The 20,447-nt window shown below is 45.2% G+C and overlaps 1 protein-coding gene across 1 annotated transcript in view; it reads right to left on the minus strand.

The window, feature by feature from the left end:
- SLC38A9 (solute carrier family 38 member 9) overlaps positions 1–20,447 on the minus strand; it is a 212,587-nt gene that overhangs the window by 25,170 nt on the left and 166,970 nt on the right. The window contains exons 8-12 of the mRNA XM_075589191.1: positions 20,051–20,110; positions 18,069–18,266; positions 11,598–11,705; positions 4,889–4,995; positions 3,855–3,968 (exon numbers count right to left, since the gene is read on the minus strand). Coding sequence (XP_075445306.1) covers positions 3,855–3,968; positions 4,889–4,995; positions 11,598–11,705; positions 18,069–18,266; positions 20,051–20,110 — 587 coding nt within the window. The remainder of the gene's footprint in view (positions 1–3,854; positions 3,969–4,888; positions 4,996–11,597; positions 11,706–18,068; positions 18,267–20,050; positions 20,111–20,447) is intronic.

Raw genomic sequence — 20,447 nt, forward strand, 5'->3', positions numbered from 1 at the left:
GATGTTTAAGTGTAGGCCTAAAACACCAGTCACTGGCGAATACCAAGTCAACATTATACATAAAACACAGAGATTTCTTCCATAAAGTACAAACAAATGTTGGCGCTATAACGTAACTTTGCTTGCTATGTCTACAGAAAAGGAAAATTACATACAAAACTGCCTTTTCCCCCTCAGACAGTATGCAATTAGGATTTAACTAGCAAAATAACCAAATATTCGTTTTCTGCTTTCACATAAAATGATGTAAATTCCAAACATTTACTGTAAGAACACTTGAAGGAAGGTTTTTGTTTTTTAAACTCTGTACATTAATATCAGAAGAACTCTCATATTGGTCCCTTATAAGGCATAACAATGGGCAACGAATCTACATTTCTTCAGGACGAACACAGCTACTAGAACGACTTTCTATCTACACTAATTGATCCACAATACTTCACATGAGCCCTTTAACAGTAATGCATCAGAAGTATTTTCAGACATGCAACTATATGGAAACTAATATATCATGAGGGCTAGGCAATAAATTCCAAGACTGGATGTTTGAGTAACTATCAAAGTCACTTAAATGTAATGTAATCAAGTTAGTTACATATGCTCCAGCTATTTAATTTGGGAGTGATATGAAGCAATGGGAACACTGAAAGCAGCAAATCTCACACAGCCAATTTCTATTTATAATATTGATTTTTGTTGCAGCATGGGATCCAGGGGGACCTCCGGAGCTGAACCATGTTTTATTCCGCTCCGGGGACTCCCCTGTTCGTGAGATACTTGCAAGTATAGATACCAGTGTATGTACTCCCTCCGGGCCAATAAAAATGGCCGCCAAACCTCCCACGGGCCAATAGAACGCCGGAATGTCATCGGTTGTGGCTTTCTACTTAACCCAAATTTACAAACCTTTATTTAAAAAAAACAAAAAAAAAAACAGGAAGCTTCACTGGTAACATCACCTACAAGTATCTCAGGAACAGGGAGTGGTCCCTGGAACTAGAAATAGTGCAGTTCAGCGCTAAATTACCTCCAGTTCCAATGTTGTTAATACAAAGAGAAAGCAGGGGGGTAGTTATTTGGGACAGTTGATTAGTGAGTTACCTCGCATAAGTATTTTAATGGAATAACGTTCACATCTCTAGTCGTACTTGTCATTTTTTTATGGCACGTCTAAGAAACTAATATTCAAATATTCATTGTTTCTAGCACTGGACACAGCAGGCGTTACCGGACAGAGGAGCAAATACACTGGCACTAATAAAACCAAATAAATGTTTATAGAAGTTTGTACATTTTGGTTTTGTTGCAAGTTGTAATACCTTAAAGCAGGGGTGCTAAACTCCACTCCTCAAGCCCTGTCCCGCCCCCCCCCCCCCCCTCCAACAGGTCAGGTTTGAAGGATATCTCAACTTCAGCAGAGGTGGCTCAATAAGTCCCTGCTTCAGCACAGGTTGCTCAATCTTCAACGAAGACTTTGAAGTCTTCAAAGACTGAGCCTCTGATTGAGTCACCTGTGCTGAAGCTATGAAATCCTGAAAACCTGACCTGTAGGTGGGGGGCTTGGGGACTGGAGGTGAGCGCTCCTGCCTCATAGGCCCAGATTAACGAAGCTCTGTTAGAATGTGAAATGTTTCGCTAACCCAAGTTGACAGGAATTAATCAGAACCCAGTATTCACTAAAGCAAATTACGCGACATTAACAAGGTTTTACCCCCCCCACCCCCCTCCCCCGTAAAAAGCATGGCGTTATATTTAACGGCTGTTATTCTAAACGATATGCAAATGAGCCTAAATGACATTCCTCCCAGATTCACTAAGCTTGGTTAAAGTTAACACCGGGAGATAATGTATCGTTATTTAAGCCGTACACAACTGCGGCATTACTCCTAACCAGACCCGGGAGTACGGCTTTTGCAGGAGACAATGTAGGAGAATATACTTCCTAATGGATTAACCTACACTGTGAACATACCGGAAGTAGATGGGAAATATGCAAACTTAAATATGTAAGCTGTATTTAAATGGTTTATATTCGCTCATTTCCAGGTATCTCGGGGGGATCACAGGTATCTCCTCACGCGGAGTATAGATTCATCTATTTGGAGACAATTCAATGGGTGTAATGTCTGGGAGTAATGTCACATTATTGGAAGGCAATGCAGTGGTATTCTGAATAATGTGTCACCCTGTCATAATGTGTCACCCTGTCATAGTGTGTCACCCCGCCATAGTGTGTCACCCCGCCATAGTGTGTCACCCCGCCATAGTGTGTCACCCCGCCATAGTGTGTCACCCCGCCATAGTGTGTCACCCCGCCATAGTGTGTCACCCCGCCATAGTGTGTCACCCCGCCATAGTGTGTCACCCCGCCATAGTGTGTCACCCCGCCATAGTGTGTCACCCCGCCATAGTGTGTCACCCCGCCATAGTGTGTCACCCCGCCATAGTGTGTCACCCCGTCATAGTGTGTCACCCCGCCATAGTGTGTCACCCCGCCATAGTGTGTAGTGTTGAGCCCCTGCTATATAGCTGGATTACAGCGGTTATTTTTGCATAGGATTAGCTTTGTGAATAAGGCATGAAACGGTGCGGTTCTGCCCGCTTTCCGAGATACTTACCTGCGAAGGGGGTGCCGGTATCTTCCTGCTTTTTAAAGCGCCCGCATCACGTGGGCCAATAGGAAGCCGAACCGGATGAGTCACCGCTTCCTATTGGCCCGCAGGGCGCGGGGAGCTTTGAAAAGCAGACACAATGCGAACCCTCGATGCGAGGCGGGGTGGCTACCAGCACCCCCTTCTAAAGGTAAGTATCTCCAGAAGCAGGGGGTCCCTGGACAAGACATCAATGGGGTTCAGCTCCAGCGACCCTCTGCTTCCATCCCGAGTAACAAAATGTTTAACAAAAAACCCGCTTGGATTGCCTCTTTAATGGGCAAACTTGCCAGTTCTTCATAGACAAATATACACAAGACCTTAAGAACGACCTGTGAGATATTGTTAGCTCAGGTACAACTCTATCTTTGGCACAGATAAATATAATTATAAAAAAAATAATTATACCAGTAAAGCTTTACTTTAGTAAGTAAACTATCATTTCGGCCTGTGATATTTAGTTAATCGCACTCACGGAGAGTCTGACTCACTCATTTTAGCATCAGTTACCCCCCCATGGACATTCACTAAGTGAAGCCAGTACTTTTCCACTAACATGTCATTTTCTGCTCCATAACCGTCCCGTTTACTTGTATCCTTGGAGATCAACATCTCTGATAATGTATATTCAAAATGCAAAGTGTGCACCTGACTAAAGCAGACATTCCTTGCAGCAGGCAGCCAAGTTATTATAGACACCGGATTACCGGCTGTGAAGGAATGTGAAGGAATGTGAAGGAATGAAGCAAACGTTTTACTTTTTAGCGCACACAATTTGCAATTTGAATACACTATTGGACACGTTTTAACTCGGCCGATGTGTGCCTAGATCAGGGGTCGCCAACTCCAATCTTCAAGAGCTACCAACAGGTGAGGTTTTCAGGATATCCCTGCTTTAGCACAGGTGGCTCAATCAGTGGCTCAGTCGAAGACCTGTGCTGAAGCAGGGATATCCTGAAAACCTGACCTGCTGGTAGCTCTTGAGGACTGGAGTTGGCCACCCCTGGCGTAGGCGATCATTTGAGTACTAGGTGTAACGTCTAAAAATCTATTTTTGCCGCATTGTGAGCACAAGTGCATGAAAACTCCCATCAAAGGAGACTCCGGGCCATAGTGGCCTGATCGGCACTATTGCAGTTTAAGGACTAACCAGGAGTTTTCAAATGATTGCGTTGCAGAACACAAAATCAGTTTTTTCCTTACCTGTTGAATACATTCTTTTGTCAACGGCGGCGAGGGAAAGGCAGCGAATACCATAACTCCAACATACACGTATGTTAAACCAACCAGCAAATATGCAACAGAAAGGTCTCGCACCTGCAAACAGACAACATTGAACAGATATGCACATTTAACAAGGCGTTGCATGGTCCTTTACATTCAGAGCAATTATTCAATTCCGGATGTAACTCCAGGACATAAAGGAAAATAATAAATTCAGCTCATGACTGTTTAGCAAAAACACCTTTAGGGACGTGTCTTCTATTGGTGCTGATTTCCATTACTGATATGTTTAAGTGAAGGAAAGACTATACACATAGATGACACAGCACTGTATAACAAACTTGGTTACCAATATATATAGTAGGGTGTGGGACACATATAAGTCTCCCGCAGAGCAAAGACCTCAGTAAGGAGGTCTTTAAATACCATGAGATGATCCTTTGGTTCATAGAATTTTGTGGGGTCACACTGCTTTAAAAGAGAGAAAATGTGGGAAAATATAAATAATTGTTATTAATTATGTTATGTTATTGTTGCTATTAACATTTCTACCTTGTGGGGACAAAAGGAGATATGATTTCCGCAGAATGAGACGGAAATACATTACCCCTTGATTCCCGAGATACTCGCCTTCGTAAGTGCTGCCGGTATCTGTGCGTTTTTAAGCTCCTGCGTCACATGGGCCAATAGGAAGACAAAAGATGACGTTGCAGCTTCCTATTGGCCCGTGGGACTCGGGGCTTTTAAACCACCGTATTTGTGAACCCAGTATTTGTGAACAGTGGCGCCTACCAGCAGCACCTGCAGAGGTAATTATCCTGGGAAGCAGGGGGTCTCCGGAGCTGAAATCAGTGCGGTTCAGATCCGTGCGTCAAACCTACTAAAAAAAATACTGTCGCTTAGAGTGCACTTCTGAGAAGTCAGTCTCCAACTGCCAAGCCACTCCTGCTGTCTGCTGCATTACTTAATCTTTTTTGGTGGGGGGGCAGGGGGGGGGAAACAACATTACTTACATTATTTTCTTGATTTCTGTTGTTCTTTAGTAGTGTAATGATACAATTGTGGATGAAGAACGCAAGGGTTAGAATGCCAGTAAATTGAGGAAAAGACGTTCTAAACTCTAATATACAGGGAGAGAAAAGACACAAAACAGCGTCACTGACAATTGCAATGTATAAACTAGCACAGCACATACACAAGTATATCATGCCATCTTTCAGAATCTCACATGTAGCAGCATCAGCAAGAAACCTTACACCTCACACTTTAAAGTGCAGGTTTTTATACCCGCTATATTTATTTTTTTACACAGGGTGGGATCCGGTGGGGGTTCTCGGAGCCAAAAAGCACTATTTACAGCTACAGGGACCTCTGGTACCAGAGATACCAGTGAAGCTATCAGGGTTAAATCTCCTTCAGGTAAAACAAAATGGTGGACAAATCTCGAACAAATAGGAAGTTGTATCATCATCGATTCTGGCTTCCTATTGTATGGCCAGTTAAATCTCCTTTAAAACCAGGAAGTAATACAAGTGGCTTCACCAGTATCTCAAACTGGGGGGTCCCTGTAGCTGAAAGAAGGGTGGTTCATCTCTGGAGGACCACCTGCTTCCAACCCTGTAAAAAGAAAAAATGGAGGTTAATAGCCCCATTTAGCAGACATGAGTTTAATACGGGGCTTTTGAACCTGAAATCTCTGGATTTGTCTCAGTTTGTCTTTTGTTAGGAATATGATCAGCCTATTTATGGCTTGGTATTTTTTTTTTTTAAATGTATATACAGTGGTGAGAAAAAGTTTGTGAACCACTTAAGATTTTCACATATTTCAAACATAAAATGTTATTAGATCTTAATCTAAGTCCTAATTATAGACAAAGATAACCTGATCAAACAAATAACACAAAAACATGATACAGCTCAACTCCGTTATAGCGCGGTCCTCGGGGGCCACCCGGTCCGACCGCGCAATAACTGGGGTCACACTAATTTTTTTTTTAAATGGCCGCCGCGTGCCCGATCGGGAGGAGGTGGAGTGAGGCGCCGGCAGCCCTACATGTCCCCTAGCAGCCACTGTAGTTCTCCCAGCATTCCCCGCACTCACCTCAGCAGCTCCGCACCAGCCCACCACGGATCTCCGCAACTATCCTCCAGCCTCGCACCGATCCCCCCTCCCCCAGCCTCGCACTGATCCCCGCACTACCCCTTCAGCCTTGCGCCGATCCCCGCACCGACCCCCCTGCCTCGCGCCATTCCCCCAGCCTTGCACCGTTCCTCCTCCCCCCCCCAGCAGCCCCACGATACCTCCAAAGGTGGGCTGTGACATCAAAGGTAGCGGGGGGCTGTGTGTGGTGTGTGTGTGGTGTGTGGTGTGTGTGTGTGGTGTGGTGTGTGGTGTCTGTGGTGTGTGGTGTGTGTGTATGCAGTGTGCTGTGAGTGTGTGCAGTGTGTGTGTGCAGTGTGCTGTGAGTGTGTGCAGTGCGCAGTGTGTTCGTGCTGTGTGTGCTGTGAGTGTATGAAGTATGTGTATGCAGTGTGCTGTGAGAGTGTGCTGTGTGTGCTGTGAGTGTGTGCTGTGTGCTGGTGCTGTGTGCTGGTGCTGTGTGTGCAGTGAGTGTATGCAGTGTGCAGTGAGTGTATGCAGTGTGCTGTGAGTGTGTGCAGTGTGCTCGTGCTGTGTGTGCTGTGTGTGTATGCAGTGTGCTGTGAGTGTGCTGTGAGTGTGCTGTGTGCTGGTGCTGTGTGTGCTGTGAGTGTATGCAGTGTGTAGTGAGTGTGTGCTGTGTGTTTGCGCTGTGAGTGTATGCAGTGTGCAGTGAGTGTATGCAGTGTGCTGTGAGTGTGTGCAGTGTGCTGTGAGTGTGTGCAGTGTGCTGTGAGTGTATGCAGTGTGCTGTGAGTGTATGCAGTGTGCTGTGAGTGTATACAGTGTGCTGTTAGTGTGTGCAGTGGCTTTGAGTGTGTGCAGTGAGTGTGTGCAATGTGCTGTGAGTGTGTGCAGTGTGTGTATGCCGTGTGCTCTGTGCTGTGAGTGTATACAGTGTGCAGTGAGTGTATGCAGGGTGCTGTGAGTGTGTGCAGTGTGTGCAGGGGCTGTGAGTGTGTGCAGTGTGCTGTGAGTGTGTGCAATGTGCTGCGAGTGTGTGCAGTGTGCTGCGAGTGTGTGCAATGTGCTGCGAGTGTGTGCAGTGTGTGTATGCAGTGTGCAGTGAGTGTATGCAGTAAAAAAAAATTATTTATTTTTTTTCCCTTCAGGGTCCATGCTCAAACCGCGTTATAAGCGGATCCGCGCTATAACGGGGTTGAGCTGTACTAAGTATATGAAGACGGTTTATTCTTGGCGAGATTTTGGCAGCACGTCCGCTCTAGGGCAGAGTGACTGTTGTCTTAAACTTTCTCCATTTGCAGAAAATCTGTTTGACAGTGGATTGGTGGAGCCCCAAATCCTTAGAAAGGATTTTATAACCCTTTCTAGATAGATGAGCATAAATAACTGCTTTTCTGAGGTTCTCAGAGATTTATTTTCATTGTGGCATGACGTGTTTCCACACACATGTATAGAGAAAACCTCCCAAACACACACTTTAAGATCTACCTAGTTATTTAAACACCTGCTTAGAATAATCCCCTTTAATTTAGCTGATAAAACCAGGGTTTCACTTACTTTTGTAAATACCCTGATTCTTAATTACTCATTGTTTATCTAATTCATACATCACTTTGTTTCAAAAGACATGGAATTGGTTAATATAAATCCTATTGGATATTTAAGAAAAGACTGATATTAATTTGAGAAGGTTATCATGGATAAACTATGAAATTTACCTAATTATCATTGGGGTTCACAATCTTTTTCGCCACTGTATGTTCCAGTCCCATTGACGGTATCACGAACAAAACGACGAAAACCGAGCACTGCTTCCATGCAGGAGGCGTGAAACGCGTAGGTATGTTCTTTTTATGATCCAATAAATTCCCTTAACTTTTTTTATCATGGAAACACTCTCTGCTTAATTATTTTTCTCATGCATGGAAGTAGTGCTCGGTTTTCTTCGTTTTGTTCTTGTATCCTGTGAAGACGGAAGCACACCCTGTACCCCAGGATAAGGGGGCCTTCATACCAGGACGCTGCACTTCACGTGATTCCTTGGCTTTTGCCCCATACATCACTTTATTTACTCCACGTCAATGTATATATGTCTAGACACCAAAGTGTGTTATTCCTTAGTACAGTGCTCAGTGGGATTTTCTCCAGCAAAATTCGACTAAGTGTGGGACTATTCTATCTTTCTTCAGGTGTACATTATATACCCAAATACCTGAGGGGTACACTCCATTTGAGCATTTCTGGAATTTGGAGCTATATTAAGCGATATTTGCCTTGGTGCTTTTTTAGAGCACCACACAGTGTTTTTTTGATACCATGGCAAAAAAGTTTACAAACTTTTTCTCGCCACTGTATATGAAGTTCGTTTTGTAAGAAATTAAGTGTTGTTATGTAGACACACACGCACACTGAAAGACCATTATTATTATTTTACCCTAATAATGTTTATTGGGTGGTCTTTATGCCTTTTTTCAACTTTTTCAGGGGATTTTGCTCTTATCCGTGAATATGCTCTGACATCAGAGGATTCACTTTATTAATGTTGTTTAAGTGGCTTAGCTTAAATTGTAAATCTAGAACGCACTATTAAGACAGAACAATGAAAGTAAATGTTAGAAATGTAAAAGAAAAAGTGTACAGTATACGGTTTTGTTATTGAAGTACAATAAATAATGTAATAACTGAACTGCATTCATTTGTCTTGTTAAATATAAATGGCAGAAAGTCTTCCAACTATGTTACTAGACACCTTTTGCTAATTTGGACTCCTTGGAATACTAATTGAAGAACTCTACTGTAGTTGAAGCGAGTTCTGCAACAACGAGCAATTCCCTGTCATGCCGCATCTGTTCTTGTGGAAATGACGTGTCAGCAATAAATAACATTTATTTTATTAAAAAAAAATCTGCTCTTTTGTTACTAGAAACATTATTGACACTAAAACCCCCCCAAATATATACAACCTCCTCCCCACAAATGCATACAAAAACCCCACCTACCCAATACATACATACATATACTGTACATATACATACAGACACATTCCCAGTAAGATAGATAGATCTTACTGGGAATGTGTGTGTATATAATTTATACACACACATTCCCAGTAAAATCTATCTATCTTACTGGGAATGTGTCTGTATGTATATATGTACAGTATATGTATGTATCTATGCATGGGCGTCCACAGAAATATTTTCAGGGGGGGGGGCATAATTTTAACTAGACAGAGAGAGAGAGAGAGTGGGTGTGGGGGGTGTGTGGGTGACGGGGTGGGTGACTGACACTTGGGTGGGTGACTGACTGACACTTGGGTGGGTGACTGACTGACACTTGGGTGACTGACTGACACTTGGGTGGGTGACTGACTGACTGTGGGTTGGTGTCTGTATTCATTCACAGACAGACAGACAGAAACACATACACACACACCCTCCCTCTCAGTCTCTCCCTCTCAGACTCTCCCCCTCAGACTCTCTCAGACTCCCCCCCCCCCCTCAGACACTCTCTCCCTCTCAGACTCTCTCAGACTCCCCCCCCACAGACACTCTCTCCCCGACTCTCCCTCTCAGACCAGACTCTCTCAGACTCTCCCTCTCAGACTTCCCCCCCCCCTCAGACACTCTCTCCCCCTCAGACTCTCGCAGCCTCTCTCCCCTTCAGACTCTCTCCCCCTCAGACTCTCTCCCCCTCAGACTCTCTCCCCCTCAGACTCTCTCCCTCTCAGACTCTCTCAGACTCCCCCCCCTTCAGACACACACACACACACACACACACACACACACACACACACACACACACACACACACACACACACACACACACACACACACACACACACACACACACACACACACACACACCTTGTCTGGTGCCACTCTAATGCAGATAGTCCCAAGGTGTAGCCCCATCTCTTTCTTACCCCCTCTCTTCTTCATTCACTCTCCCCCCTCACCCCTCTCTTCCTCACTTCCTCTATTACACCCCCTGTCTCCTCACTCTCCCCCCTCCATCAATTATCCCCCTCTGACTCAAACCCACTCCCGGAATCCGCCCTCCTCACATTCATTCCCTCCCCCCCTGATCTCACACACACACACACACACACACTCACTCTCACACACTCTCACACACACTCACACACACTCACACACAAACTCAGACACTCGCAACAAGGGGGAATCGGAGCAGGGGGGGGAAACGGAACGGGGGGGCCGGAGCAGGGGGAATCAGAACAGGGGGGGGGGGACCGGAGCAGGGGGGGGATCGGAACGGGGGGACGGACCGGAACAGGGGGGGGGAGAATCAGAACGGGGGGACCAGAGCAGGGGGAATATTTTGGAACGGGGGGGGATCGGAGCAGGGGGGGGAATCAGAGCAGGAGGACAAGGGGGAAGCGAGAGTGGCATGGAGCAGTAGTCACCTGACTTGCTCCATGCAGGAAAGGGCGGGCCTCGCCATGCATGCTCAGATAGAGCTTGCGAGGGCAAAAAAAAAAAAATCCTGGCAGCGTGCCAACACACGCCAGCCAATCAGGAGACAAGGGAGGTTTTTTCTTTTTTTTGCAGAGACGCGCGTGCTTCCTTGCACATCGTGAGCGCGCTAAATCCTGTCACGCCAGTGCCCTCTGTCACCCGCTGTTGGCGGCCGTGGATCTAGGGGGGGCAAGCGCCCATGTATGTATGTTGGGTAGGTGGGGTTTTTGTATGCATTTGTGGGGGGGAGGTGTATATATTTTGGGGGTGGGAAGTTTTTTGCATTGGGGGTGGGAAGTTTTTTGGTATATATCTTGTGGGGGGAATTGTGTTGAGGGGGGGGTGGAATGAGGGAGCGTGGGGTAATTGACGGAGGGAGAGGACAGAGGGGGTGAGTGAGGAAAAGAGGGAGTAAGAGTGAGACGCAGGGAGAGTGAGGTGGGGTGAGACGGAAGGAAAGAAATACATGGGATGGGGGGGAAAGAGGGGGGGCTTGTGAGGTGTGAAATGGGGGGTGGGGGTGGCGGGCAATACCACCGACACGGGGGGGGGGGGGCTGCTGAAAATGTTTGTCCCGGGCCCCACGATTTCTGTTGGCGGCCCTGTGTATGTGTGAAGGCGGTAAGTCTTGTCTGTATGTGTGGGGTAAGGCGGAAGTTGAGTGGGATAAATGTGCTCTGTGAGAAGGGGGCGGGGTGAATGTAGAGTTTGTCAAGTGTAACAAGGGGGGTGCGTGTGATGTGCGTGTGATCAAGGACTGAGGTGCAGGGGAACCCAGAGATTTTTTTTAAAATCCTCCAGCGGTGGTTTGAGAATCACTGGCCTCGAGGTTGTTTTTTTTATTTTTAAACTACAGCTTTTTCCTATTTTAACCCTTGCACAAGTAGATGTCTGGTTTTTCGTTTCTTAGCTTTACATACACAGCACCTGTTTGGGAATCACGGACTGCTATGAAGAGAAATCCTTCTACAGGGACGGATGTATATAAAAAATAATAATAATAATATATATATATATATATAATATATATATATATATATATATATATATATATATATATATATATATATAAAAGATTGATGGAAACATTTCAATTTACTAAAGAAGATATAAAAAAAAAAATTGCTTCAAATATCTTACCTGGAACAAAAAAATCTTGATATCCGACCCACTGAAAATGTAAGTGGAATCCTAGACGCGCAGCTTTTAATGTAACGAGAGATACGAGATATAGAACTGAAACCGTGCCTGCAAAATATAATCACAAAATCTTAGCACATATGATAACTCGAAATGTCACGCTCTATGGCCTCGATTTAACATGCTTCCCCTTTCTTGGTAAGATTTAAGCCCAATTTAAATAAAGACGGCACCTACCCAAGCAAGTGGAAGACATCTTCACATTATATTCAACAAAGGGTTCCATGTAAAAATGGATTTCAGGCAAAAGGTGACACGTGTGCATATTTGCATGTCATTCATCCAGAATCCCTTGCTGCAGTGGAAGCACTGTATGCTAGGCAAACTTTTCCCCGTGCGCACCCCTGCCTGCTCTCCTCGGCGCCTATCATCCCCCCCCAAACGCTCGACACGGGGTCATGTGACATCACATCGTCATGGTAACGTGATGTTACGTAACCCCGCAGCGTCATTTGACACTGGGTTACCAGGACGACGCGTCGCTGGAAGGTAAGTGTATTATAGAGGGCTCGTTTGGGCAACGCTGTGCTAGGTGATAATGGTTGCAGACCTGTGTAAGGCCAGGTCCATAGTGCCTTCGCCCGTGCGGAGGCATGCGCGGCCGTGACGTCATCCGCTTGAAGTGGGTGCATTTTTTGGCCATGGTACGCGCGCCGTCTGTGGGCGTGTCTAGGGGTGTGTCAGTGACCTGACTGTCGCACTGAGAAATCAGTTTAACTGATTTCTCACGCAACGCGCGCCCTCTCCTGCTTCCGCGTGGACGCGCCCACACTCTGCATGGACGCGAATACTGCCTTAAGGCAGTCTGTTCGCTCAGCGGTCTGCGATACCATGGCCCCAGCCTAAGGCCTGGGACATAGTACAGTAGGCTGTGCTGAGCCGCGCTGAGCAGATGCACCTACCCCCTGCATCTGTCATCAGCGTGGCTTTAGCAGCCACTTCCGCATGCGTGCGGAGGCTCAGGTATTGTGAAGAGACAGGCAAATTTAAAATTTGCCGCTCAGGGGAGCAGAGCAGAGGAGCGGTCATGTGACCGCTCACATCCAATGGAAGCGAGGGACTAGCCCCGCCTCGCCTCCGTTCCACATTCGCCCGTCTCCGCCCCGCCCCCAAAGCGCGCTCGCTGCCTCGCCTGCCAGGACACAAAAAAGCTCCAGTTTGAGCAGGCGAGGCAAAGCAGGAGCGCGGATCAGCGCAGCCCGAGGCACCATGCCCGCGGCCTAAGGCGTGAATATGCTCACATGTGATATTCTTTATTACACATATATACATACAGAGACACACACACACACACACCACTAGATGGCGCTATAAGATGTTTGTGAATCTTGTTTATACACACATGCACCAATAGATGGCGCTATAAGATGTTTTGAATCTTGTGTATACACACATCCACCAACAGATGGCACTATAAGATGTTGTGAATCTTGTTTATACACATACACACATTCACCAACAGATGGCACTATAAGATGTTTGTGAATCTTGTTTATACACACATACACCAATAGATGGCGCTATAAGATGTTGTGAATCTTGTGTATACACACATCCACCAATAGATGGCACTATATGATGTTGTGAATCTTGTGTATACACACATCCACCAATAGATAGCACTATATGATGTTGTGAATCTTGTGTATACACACATACACCAATAGATAGCACTATATGATGTTGTGAATCTTGTGTATACACACATAAACCAATAGATGGCGCTATAAGATGTTGTGAATCTTGTTTAAACATATACATACATTCACCAATAGATGGCACTATAAGATGTTTGTGAATCTTGCTTATACACACATACTCCAATAGATGACGCTATAAGATGTTGTGAATCTTGTTTATACACACATGCACCAATAGATGGCGCTATAAGATGTTGTGAATCTTGTGTATACACACATCCACCAATAGATGGCACTATAAGATGTTTGTGAATCTTGTAAATACACACATACTCCAATAGATGGCGCTTTAAGATGTTGTGAATCTTGTTTAAACATATACATACATTCACCAATAGATGGCACTATAAGATGTTTGTGAATCTTGCTTATACACACATTCACCAACAGATGGCACTATAAGATGTTTGTGAATCTTGTTTATACACACATACACCAATAGATGGCGCTATAAGATGTTGTGAATCTTGTGTATACACACATACATACAGAACACCTACAAGCTCATATTGAACCCCCAAAATACCCACAACATATATATAAGCATTTAAGTTTCACAGAGGAGTGCTACTGAGCATGTCAATATATATATATATATATATATATATATATATATATATATATATATATATATATATATATATATATATATATATATATATTTAAAACCAGAGACATAACATAAAACACAGACAAAGCTCAGTGCACATCCAGAAAAACTTATATACGGTACAGTGCCTAAATATACATGTATAAATAACTAATAAATAAAATGGTCTTTTAGTTTAACATTTTGGCCAAATTGTTGTAAATATACACACATACTCCAATAGATGGGGCTATAAGATGTTGTGAATCTTGTTTAAACATATACATACATTCACCAATAGATGGCACTATAAGATGTTGAATGTTGTGTATACATATACCAATAGATGGCGCTATAAGATGTTGACTGTTGTGTATACATATAACCAATAGATGGCGCTGTGAAATACTTTTAATTCTATTTGAAGTGAAACGTCTTTGCTGGCACCGAGCTAAATTCTCACAGCACTAAAAATGGGATCAGGCGCGTGAACGAGCGCACCCCCGCTGGCTCACAATTCACACACGCAGTTGTTCACGCAGACGAAAAATGCGATCAGGCAAACACACAGTACTTTTATAAGCAAACCTGCCAAAGTACAGGTAGTCCTCGCTATCCGATATAACGAATGGCATATCCAACGCAACCCTATGGGCTGTTTTTCGACGCTGGAATGTGTTATCCGACCGATGCCTGAATGCGTTACCCAACGCTCACTTCCACTGATTAACATGTGACTCACTTTACAACGGTTTCACTATCCAACGCTACTTCCAGAACGGATTCCGTTGGATAACCGAGGACTGCCGGTACCAGTACTTGTATAAGTGTAGCCGAGTCCCCCTACCCTGCCTCCGGTGCTGGGGAGCTGTTAAGTGGTTCCACGAAGCTCAGCGCAATCGGGAGGTGGGGGCGGCCATTTTGCGAGTCGCGCATGTAGTGGGGCGAGGCGCGCATGCGCAGTGGATGAGGCAGTGGCCATCTTAGGATGGCTCCGCATATGCAGTTGCGGGACTACAAGTCCCAGTATCCCTAGAGCAGGCCTGCACAACTTGTACAGTGAGAAGGGCCGAACTGCTCAAAGGAAAAAAAGATTTGGGCCGCACGGGTAAAATCACCATCATCATCTCTCCTCCAGCACCTCTCATCATCATCATATCTCCCCCAAAACCCACCATCAACCTTAAAAAGACTCCCCATCGATCTCTCATACCCCCATCTGTCCCCCTCACCCATACACATAATACTCCCCCTCCACATCAAACACACAATACCCCCTGCCCCTCACATCACTCTCCCCCCCCTGCCCCTCACATCACTCCCCCCCTGCCCCTCACATCACTCCCCCCCTGCCCCTCACATCACTCCCCCCCGCCCCTCACATCACTCCCCCCCGCCCCTCACATCACTCCCCCCCCGCCCCTCACATCACTCTCCCGCCCTGCCCCTCACATCACTCTCCCGCCCTGCCCCTCACATCACTCTCCCGCCCTGCCCCTCACATCACTCTCCCGCCCTGCCCCTCACATCACTCTCCCGCCCTGCCCCTCACATCACTCTCCCGCCCTGCCCCTCACATCACTCTCCCGCCCTGCCCCTCACATCACTCTCCCCCCTGCCTCTCACATCACTCCCCCCCTGCCCCTTATATCACTCTCCCCCCTGCCTCTCACATCACTCTCCCCCCCCCTGCCCTTCACATCACTCACCCCCCTGCCCCTCACATTACTCTCCCCCTCTGTACCTCACATCACTCTCCCCCCCTTCCCCTCACATCACTCTCCCCCCTGCCCCTCACATCACTCTCCCCCCTGCCCCTCACATCACTCTCCCCCCTGCCCCTCACATCACTCTCCCCCCACTCTCCCCCCTGCCCCTCCCATCACTCTCCCCTCACAGCCCGTATCAGCAACCCCCCACCGCCCATTTCAACAGCCCCCACCGCCCATTTCAGCAGCCTCCACCGCCCATTTCAGCAGCCTCCACCGCCCATTTCAGCAGCCTCCACCGCCCATTTCGGCAGCCTCCACCGCCCATTTCGGCAGCCTCCACCGCCCATTTCAGCAGCGCCCACAGCCAATTTCATTTCAGCAGCCCCCCAGCCCATTCCATTTCAGCAGCCCCCCCCCGTGTCAGCAGTCCCCCCATATGTCAGCAGCCCCCCCAGCCCATTCCATTTCAGCAGCCCCCCACCCATGTCAGCAGCCCCCCACCCATGTCAGCAGCCCCCCCATATGTCAGCAGCCCCCTAGCCCATTCCATTTCAGCAGCCCCCCATCTCAGCAGCCCCCCATCTCAGCAGCCCCCCCAATCTCAGCAGCCCCCCCTATCTCAGCAGCCCCCCCATGTCAGCAGCCCCCCCCATGTCAGCAGCCCCCCCCATGTCAGCAGCCCCCCCCCATGTCAGCAGCCCCCCCCCCCAGCCCATTCCATTTCAGCAGCCCCCCATGGGGTATTGGTGCCACAGCACCCTCAGTACTTTGGGGAAACCACCACGTGTTGGGTACAGTCATTACTGTTATTATATGTGTGTATGTATTGGTATCTGTATACAGTAAACCATAGGCTGAGTCCTCGCTGGCGCTGAGCTCGCTGAACTTGACGCGGTTACATGCATATATATATATATATATATATATATATATATATATATATATGCATGTTCCTGCTCACGCGATGCCCGGGCACACACGCTCGGCGCTTTAGTAAACACATTTTTTAAACTTTCCCGCTTGCTCGATAGCCCGCAATGCGCAGGCGAGGAGAAAGCGCTCACCCAGGCTGGCGGAGGCGGAGGCCTCCTGTGAGCAAACAGGTATAGCAGCACGCATAGTTCCCTAAGCATAGGGAAAGGGGGCTGCATAAGCAAACCTGCCACTGTCAAGTACTTTTATAAGCAAACCTAACCCCATACCAGTACTTTTATATTCAAACCTAACCCCATACCAGTACTTTTATATTCAAACCTAACCCCATACCAGTACTTTTATATTCAAACCTAACCCCCATACCAGTACTTTTATATTCAAACCTAACCCCCATACCAGTACTTTTATATTCAAGCCTAACCCCATACCAGTACTTTTATATTCAAACCTAACCCCATACCAGTACTTTTATATTCAAACCTAACCCCATACCAGTACTTTTATAAGCAAACCTAACCCCATACCAGTACTTTTATATTCAAACCTAACCCCATACCAGTACTTTTATATTCAAACCTAACCCCATACCAGTACTTTTATATTCAAACCTAACCCCATACCAGTACTTTTATATTCAAACCTAACCCCATACCAGTACTTTTATAAGCAAACCTAACCCCATACCAGTACTTTTATATTCAAACCTAACCCCATACCAGTACTTTTATAAGCAAACCTAACCCCATACCAGTACTTTTATATTCAAACCTAACCCCATACCAGTACTTTTATATTCAAACCTAACCCCATACCAGTACTTTTATAAGCAAACCTAACCCCATACCAGTACTTTTATATTCAAACCTGCCACAAAAACCTCAATCTAGATACAATTTCAGTGACAACACACAAAGAAGTTTCACTTAGAACGTGCGTGCTCGGCACACACCCCCCTTTTTCTTTTCTTTTTTAACCCAAATTTTTTTTGTACAGGACAGTAAGTAATCTGAGGGTCCCTGGGGGGCTCACTGGTTCCCGAGATACTTGGTGAAGCTGCCAATTCTTTTGGTCCCCTCCACGGGCAAGAAAATTGGCACTTAATTCTGCGTCAAACTTTGTGGCCTCCTACTGTATGACCATTTACTACCCAGTGCAAAACCGGGTTGGGTAGGAGCGATTGTCTCTTTAAAAACCAGCCTCTGATGCAGACTTTGCAGTAGCACAGTGTTTTTCAACAGGTGTTCCCCGTGAGCATTCCTAAAGGGTTCCCTGCAGTTTTCAGGTCATTTGAAAATTGTGCCAAATACAAAAGAATTTAAAATACATCTGATCTCAGACGCGCTATTAGAGAGGGTTGGGGTTCCTTACAATGCATCTGATCTCAGGCGCTTAGAGAGGGTTGGGGTTCCTCAGAATCTCACAATATAATTATAGGGTTCCTCAACCACAAAAAGGTTAAAAAAAAAATACTGACCTAGCATATTGAACTTGGCAAAGAAAGATGGAGACCGGAAGTTGAGAAGAGGCAGAAGAACCACGATCAGGTAAAAGGGGACGGTATCGGTTTTACTCCACCATATCTGAAACTGGTTGAATTCTGTCCCATTGCCTGGAATGAACTCTAGGGATTCAGTCGCTGCTGCTAGACCGGTCGCAGGCTGTGGGCAAATAACTGCAACAAACAGGAGGGGGGAAAGGACAATATCAGAACGGCTGTTACTTTTGGGTGAAAAAAGTTACATAATAGTCATGTTATTACCATAACACATATAGGCTTATGCATAGCATCACCAGTGCTACAAATCTCAATACCCTTTCACATGTACTTAATTTCAAACCTGTGATAAAGGTAAGGGATTTATTTGCTAAATACTATGGTAGAGATAGAGCATCTGCGATCAGGCTCCCCACAGAACGTCTCGAGAGGGAGTGCACTTAATGGAGCACACCCAAGGGTTAATAAAACAACATTTATTGACTCATTAGACATTATTTCACTCACAATGGGACAAACATACGTTTTTTATAAATATGTAGTGCAAAGTAAAAAAATAAATAAAAATAATACGGTAAGAAAAGGCAGATCAGCTGGATGTAATAACCTCCAGTGGTAGCTGTTGCTATATATTCAGATGCGATAAAATGAGGCGATTTAATTCAGCCTGGTGATATTCTGGATAGCTAGTAATAAGATCTTGTAATGAGAAGTGGCAAGGGGGGTGGAAGTAAAATTCAACAGTTCCAGCTCATTTATTGTGTAATCTCTGAAGCTGCTACAAGTGGAGGTCCAGGGATCACCATTAAAATGGTGAGCGTACCATTTGCAAGCTCACAACACACTGAACATTTTCAAGCTTCATAATACTACACGCAGTACTGCAAATGGGACCTAAAAAGCAGATGTATCAAAATGCCGTTCATGACCCTGAGAAACAGGCCGTCACTAACACTATTATCCTTTTTCTATTGCACAGAGTAAAACATTTTTATTACTACAATTGAAAAATACCTTTCTATGTAAACTCAACAAATGGGACAATGTATCAAGAAAAGTTCTCTTTGCCGCACTGTAATGTTTCTTGCGAGCTGCTGTGTCAAACACCTTATGATTTCCCACTGGATGACGGTCCTAATTTAGGTTTATGCCACCTGGAGTCTTGGCAGTGATTTTGATGGTCAATAACCAAGATTACATCTTCAAATATCAGTTATAAAATGATACCTAAATAAATATCCCCAAAAAGTATTTGACCCTCTTAATTTGTTTATTTTATTTTTTTTAAAAGAGGATGTTGCTTGTAAAACAGAAACCGGTCTGATATCTGCAGCCTTTTTACCAAGGCTTATTTGACGGGGTCAAAAAGGGAAGGAGAGAAATTCCCAGGAATTAGTTGCAAAAAATAAACTTTTGGTTTATTGATTACATTATATTAACAATTAGACACCATTTAATGTAATCAATAAACCACAAGTATTTATTTATTTTTACAACTATTTTGGAGTGCCTGGTAATTCCCCTTCTTTTTCTGATGTGGACAGGTTCTTTTCCATTAGCACCTGGTAACCTGTTTTTAGTTTAATATCAAATGAAAGGTGTGCACTACCGAAGGAAACAAACCATTGAAAATACAATGAAACCTGTACTATGGCTGTCAGTTTGACATGCCCGTAGGGAAGGAAAAGCCTTAAACTGTTGCAAAATCAATTTAAATAGGGTTAAGACAAATAAGAATTGTTACGGTATCTGCTGTCAATTGGGTGCTTTTTATAGCTGTACATACCGCTTCCCATATCAAATAGCCACCGGAAATTAAAGTGACATAACTCAAGAGATTGCAATCCTTACACTAAAGCTTTGGCTTCTTGGTGGTTTGTTGAAGAAAGAAACTGCCGTGCGGGAATTTCAAACCTTTTAAAAACACGTGTAAGGTATGTTTGAAAAAACGTGATACTAACCTTTATCACTACCATTGGTACATAAACCAATTTCAGTAACGTTGACATCATTAACATAATCTGAAACAAAGAAGTAAAGCTCTTAAATTACCAATTCCACCAAAATGTGTAAATCTCACGTGAAATCGGGGGTAACTCAGATGTCTTCTGTGGTCTCCCGAGGTCAGGTCATACCATCCGCCATGTTCCTGAGCAGTGAGCTTGGGGCCCACCAGTCAAACAGGTAGACCCAAAATGGCAGAGGGGGTTTGGACTCCAGCAGGACACAGAAAAACCGTGATGTCATCAAGAGATTATGTTGCAAGTTTGTAATGGTGAGCCTGCAGCCATATTTATATAGCCAAAACCAACTCATAAGAGTCACCAAGCTATTTCTTTTAATACGAGCAACCCAACG

Source organism: Ascaphus truei, chromosome 1, assembly GCF_040206685.1.
Source record: "Ascaphus truei isolate aAscTru1 chromosome 1, aAscTru1.hap1, whole genome shotgun sequence".
NCBI classification, from domain to species: domain Eukaryota; kingdom Metazoa; phylum Chordata; class Amphibia; order Anura; family Ascaphidae; genus Ascaphus; species Ascaphus truei.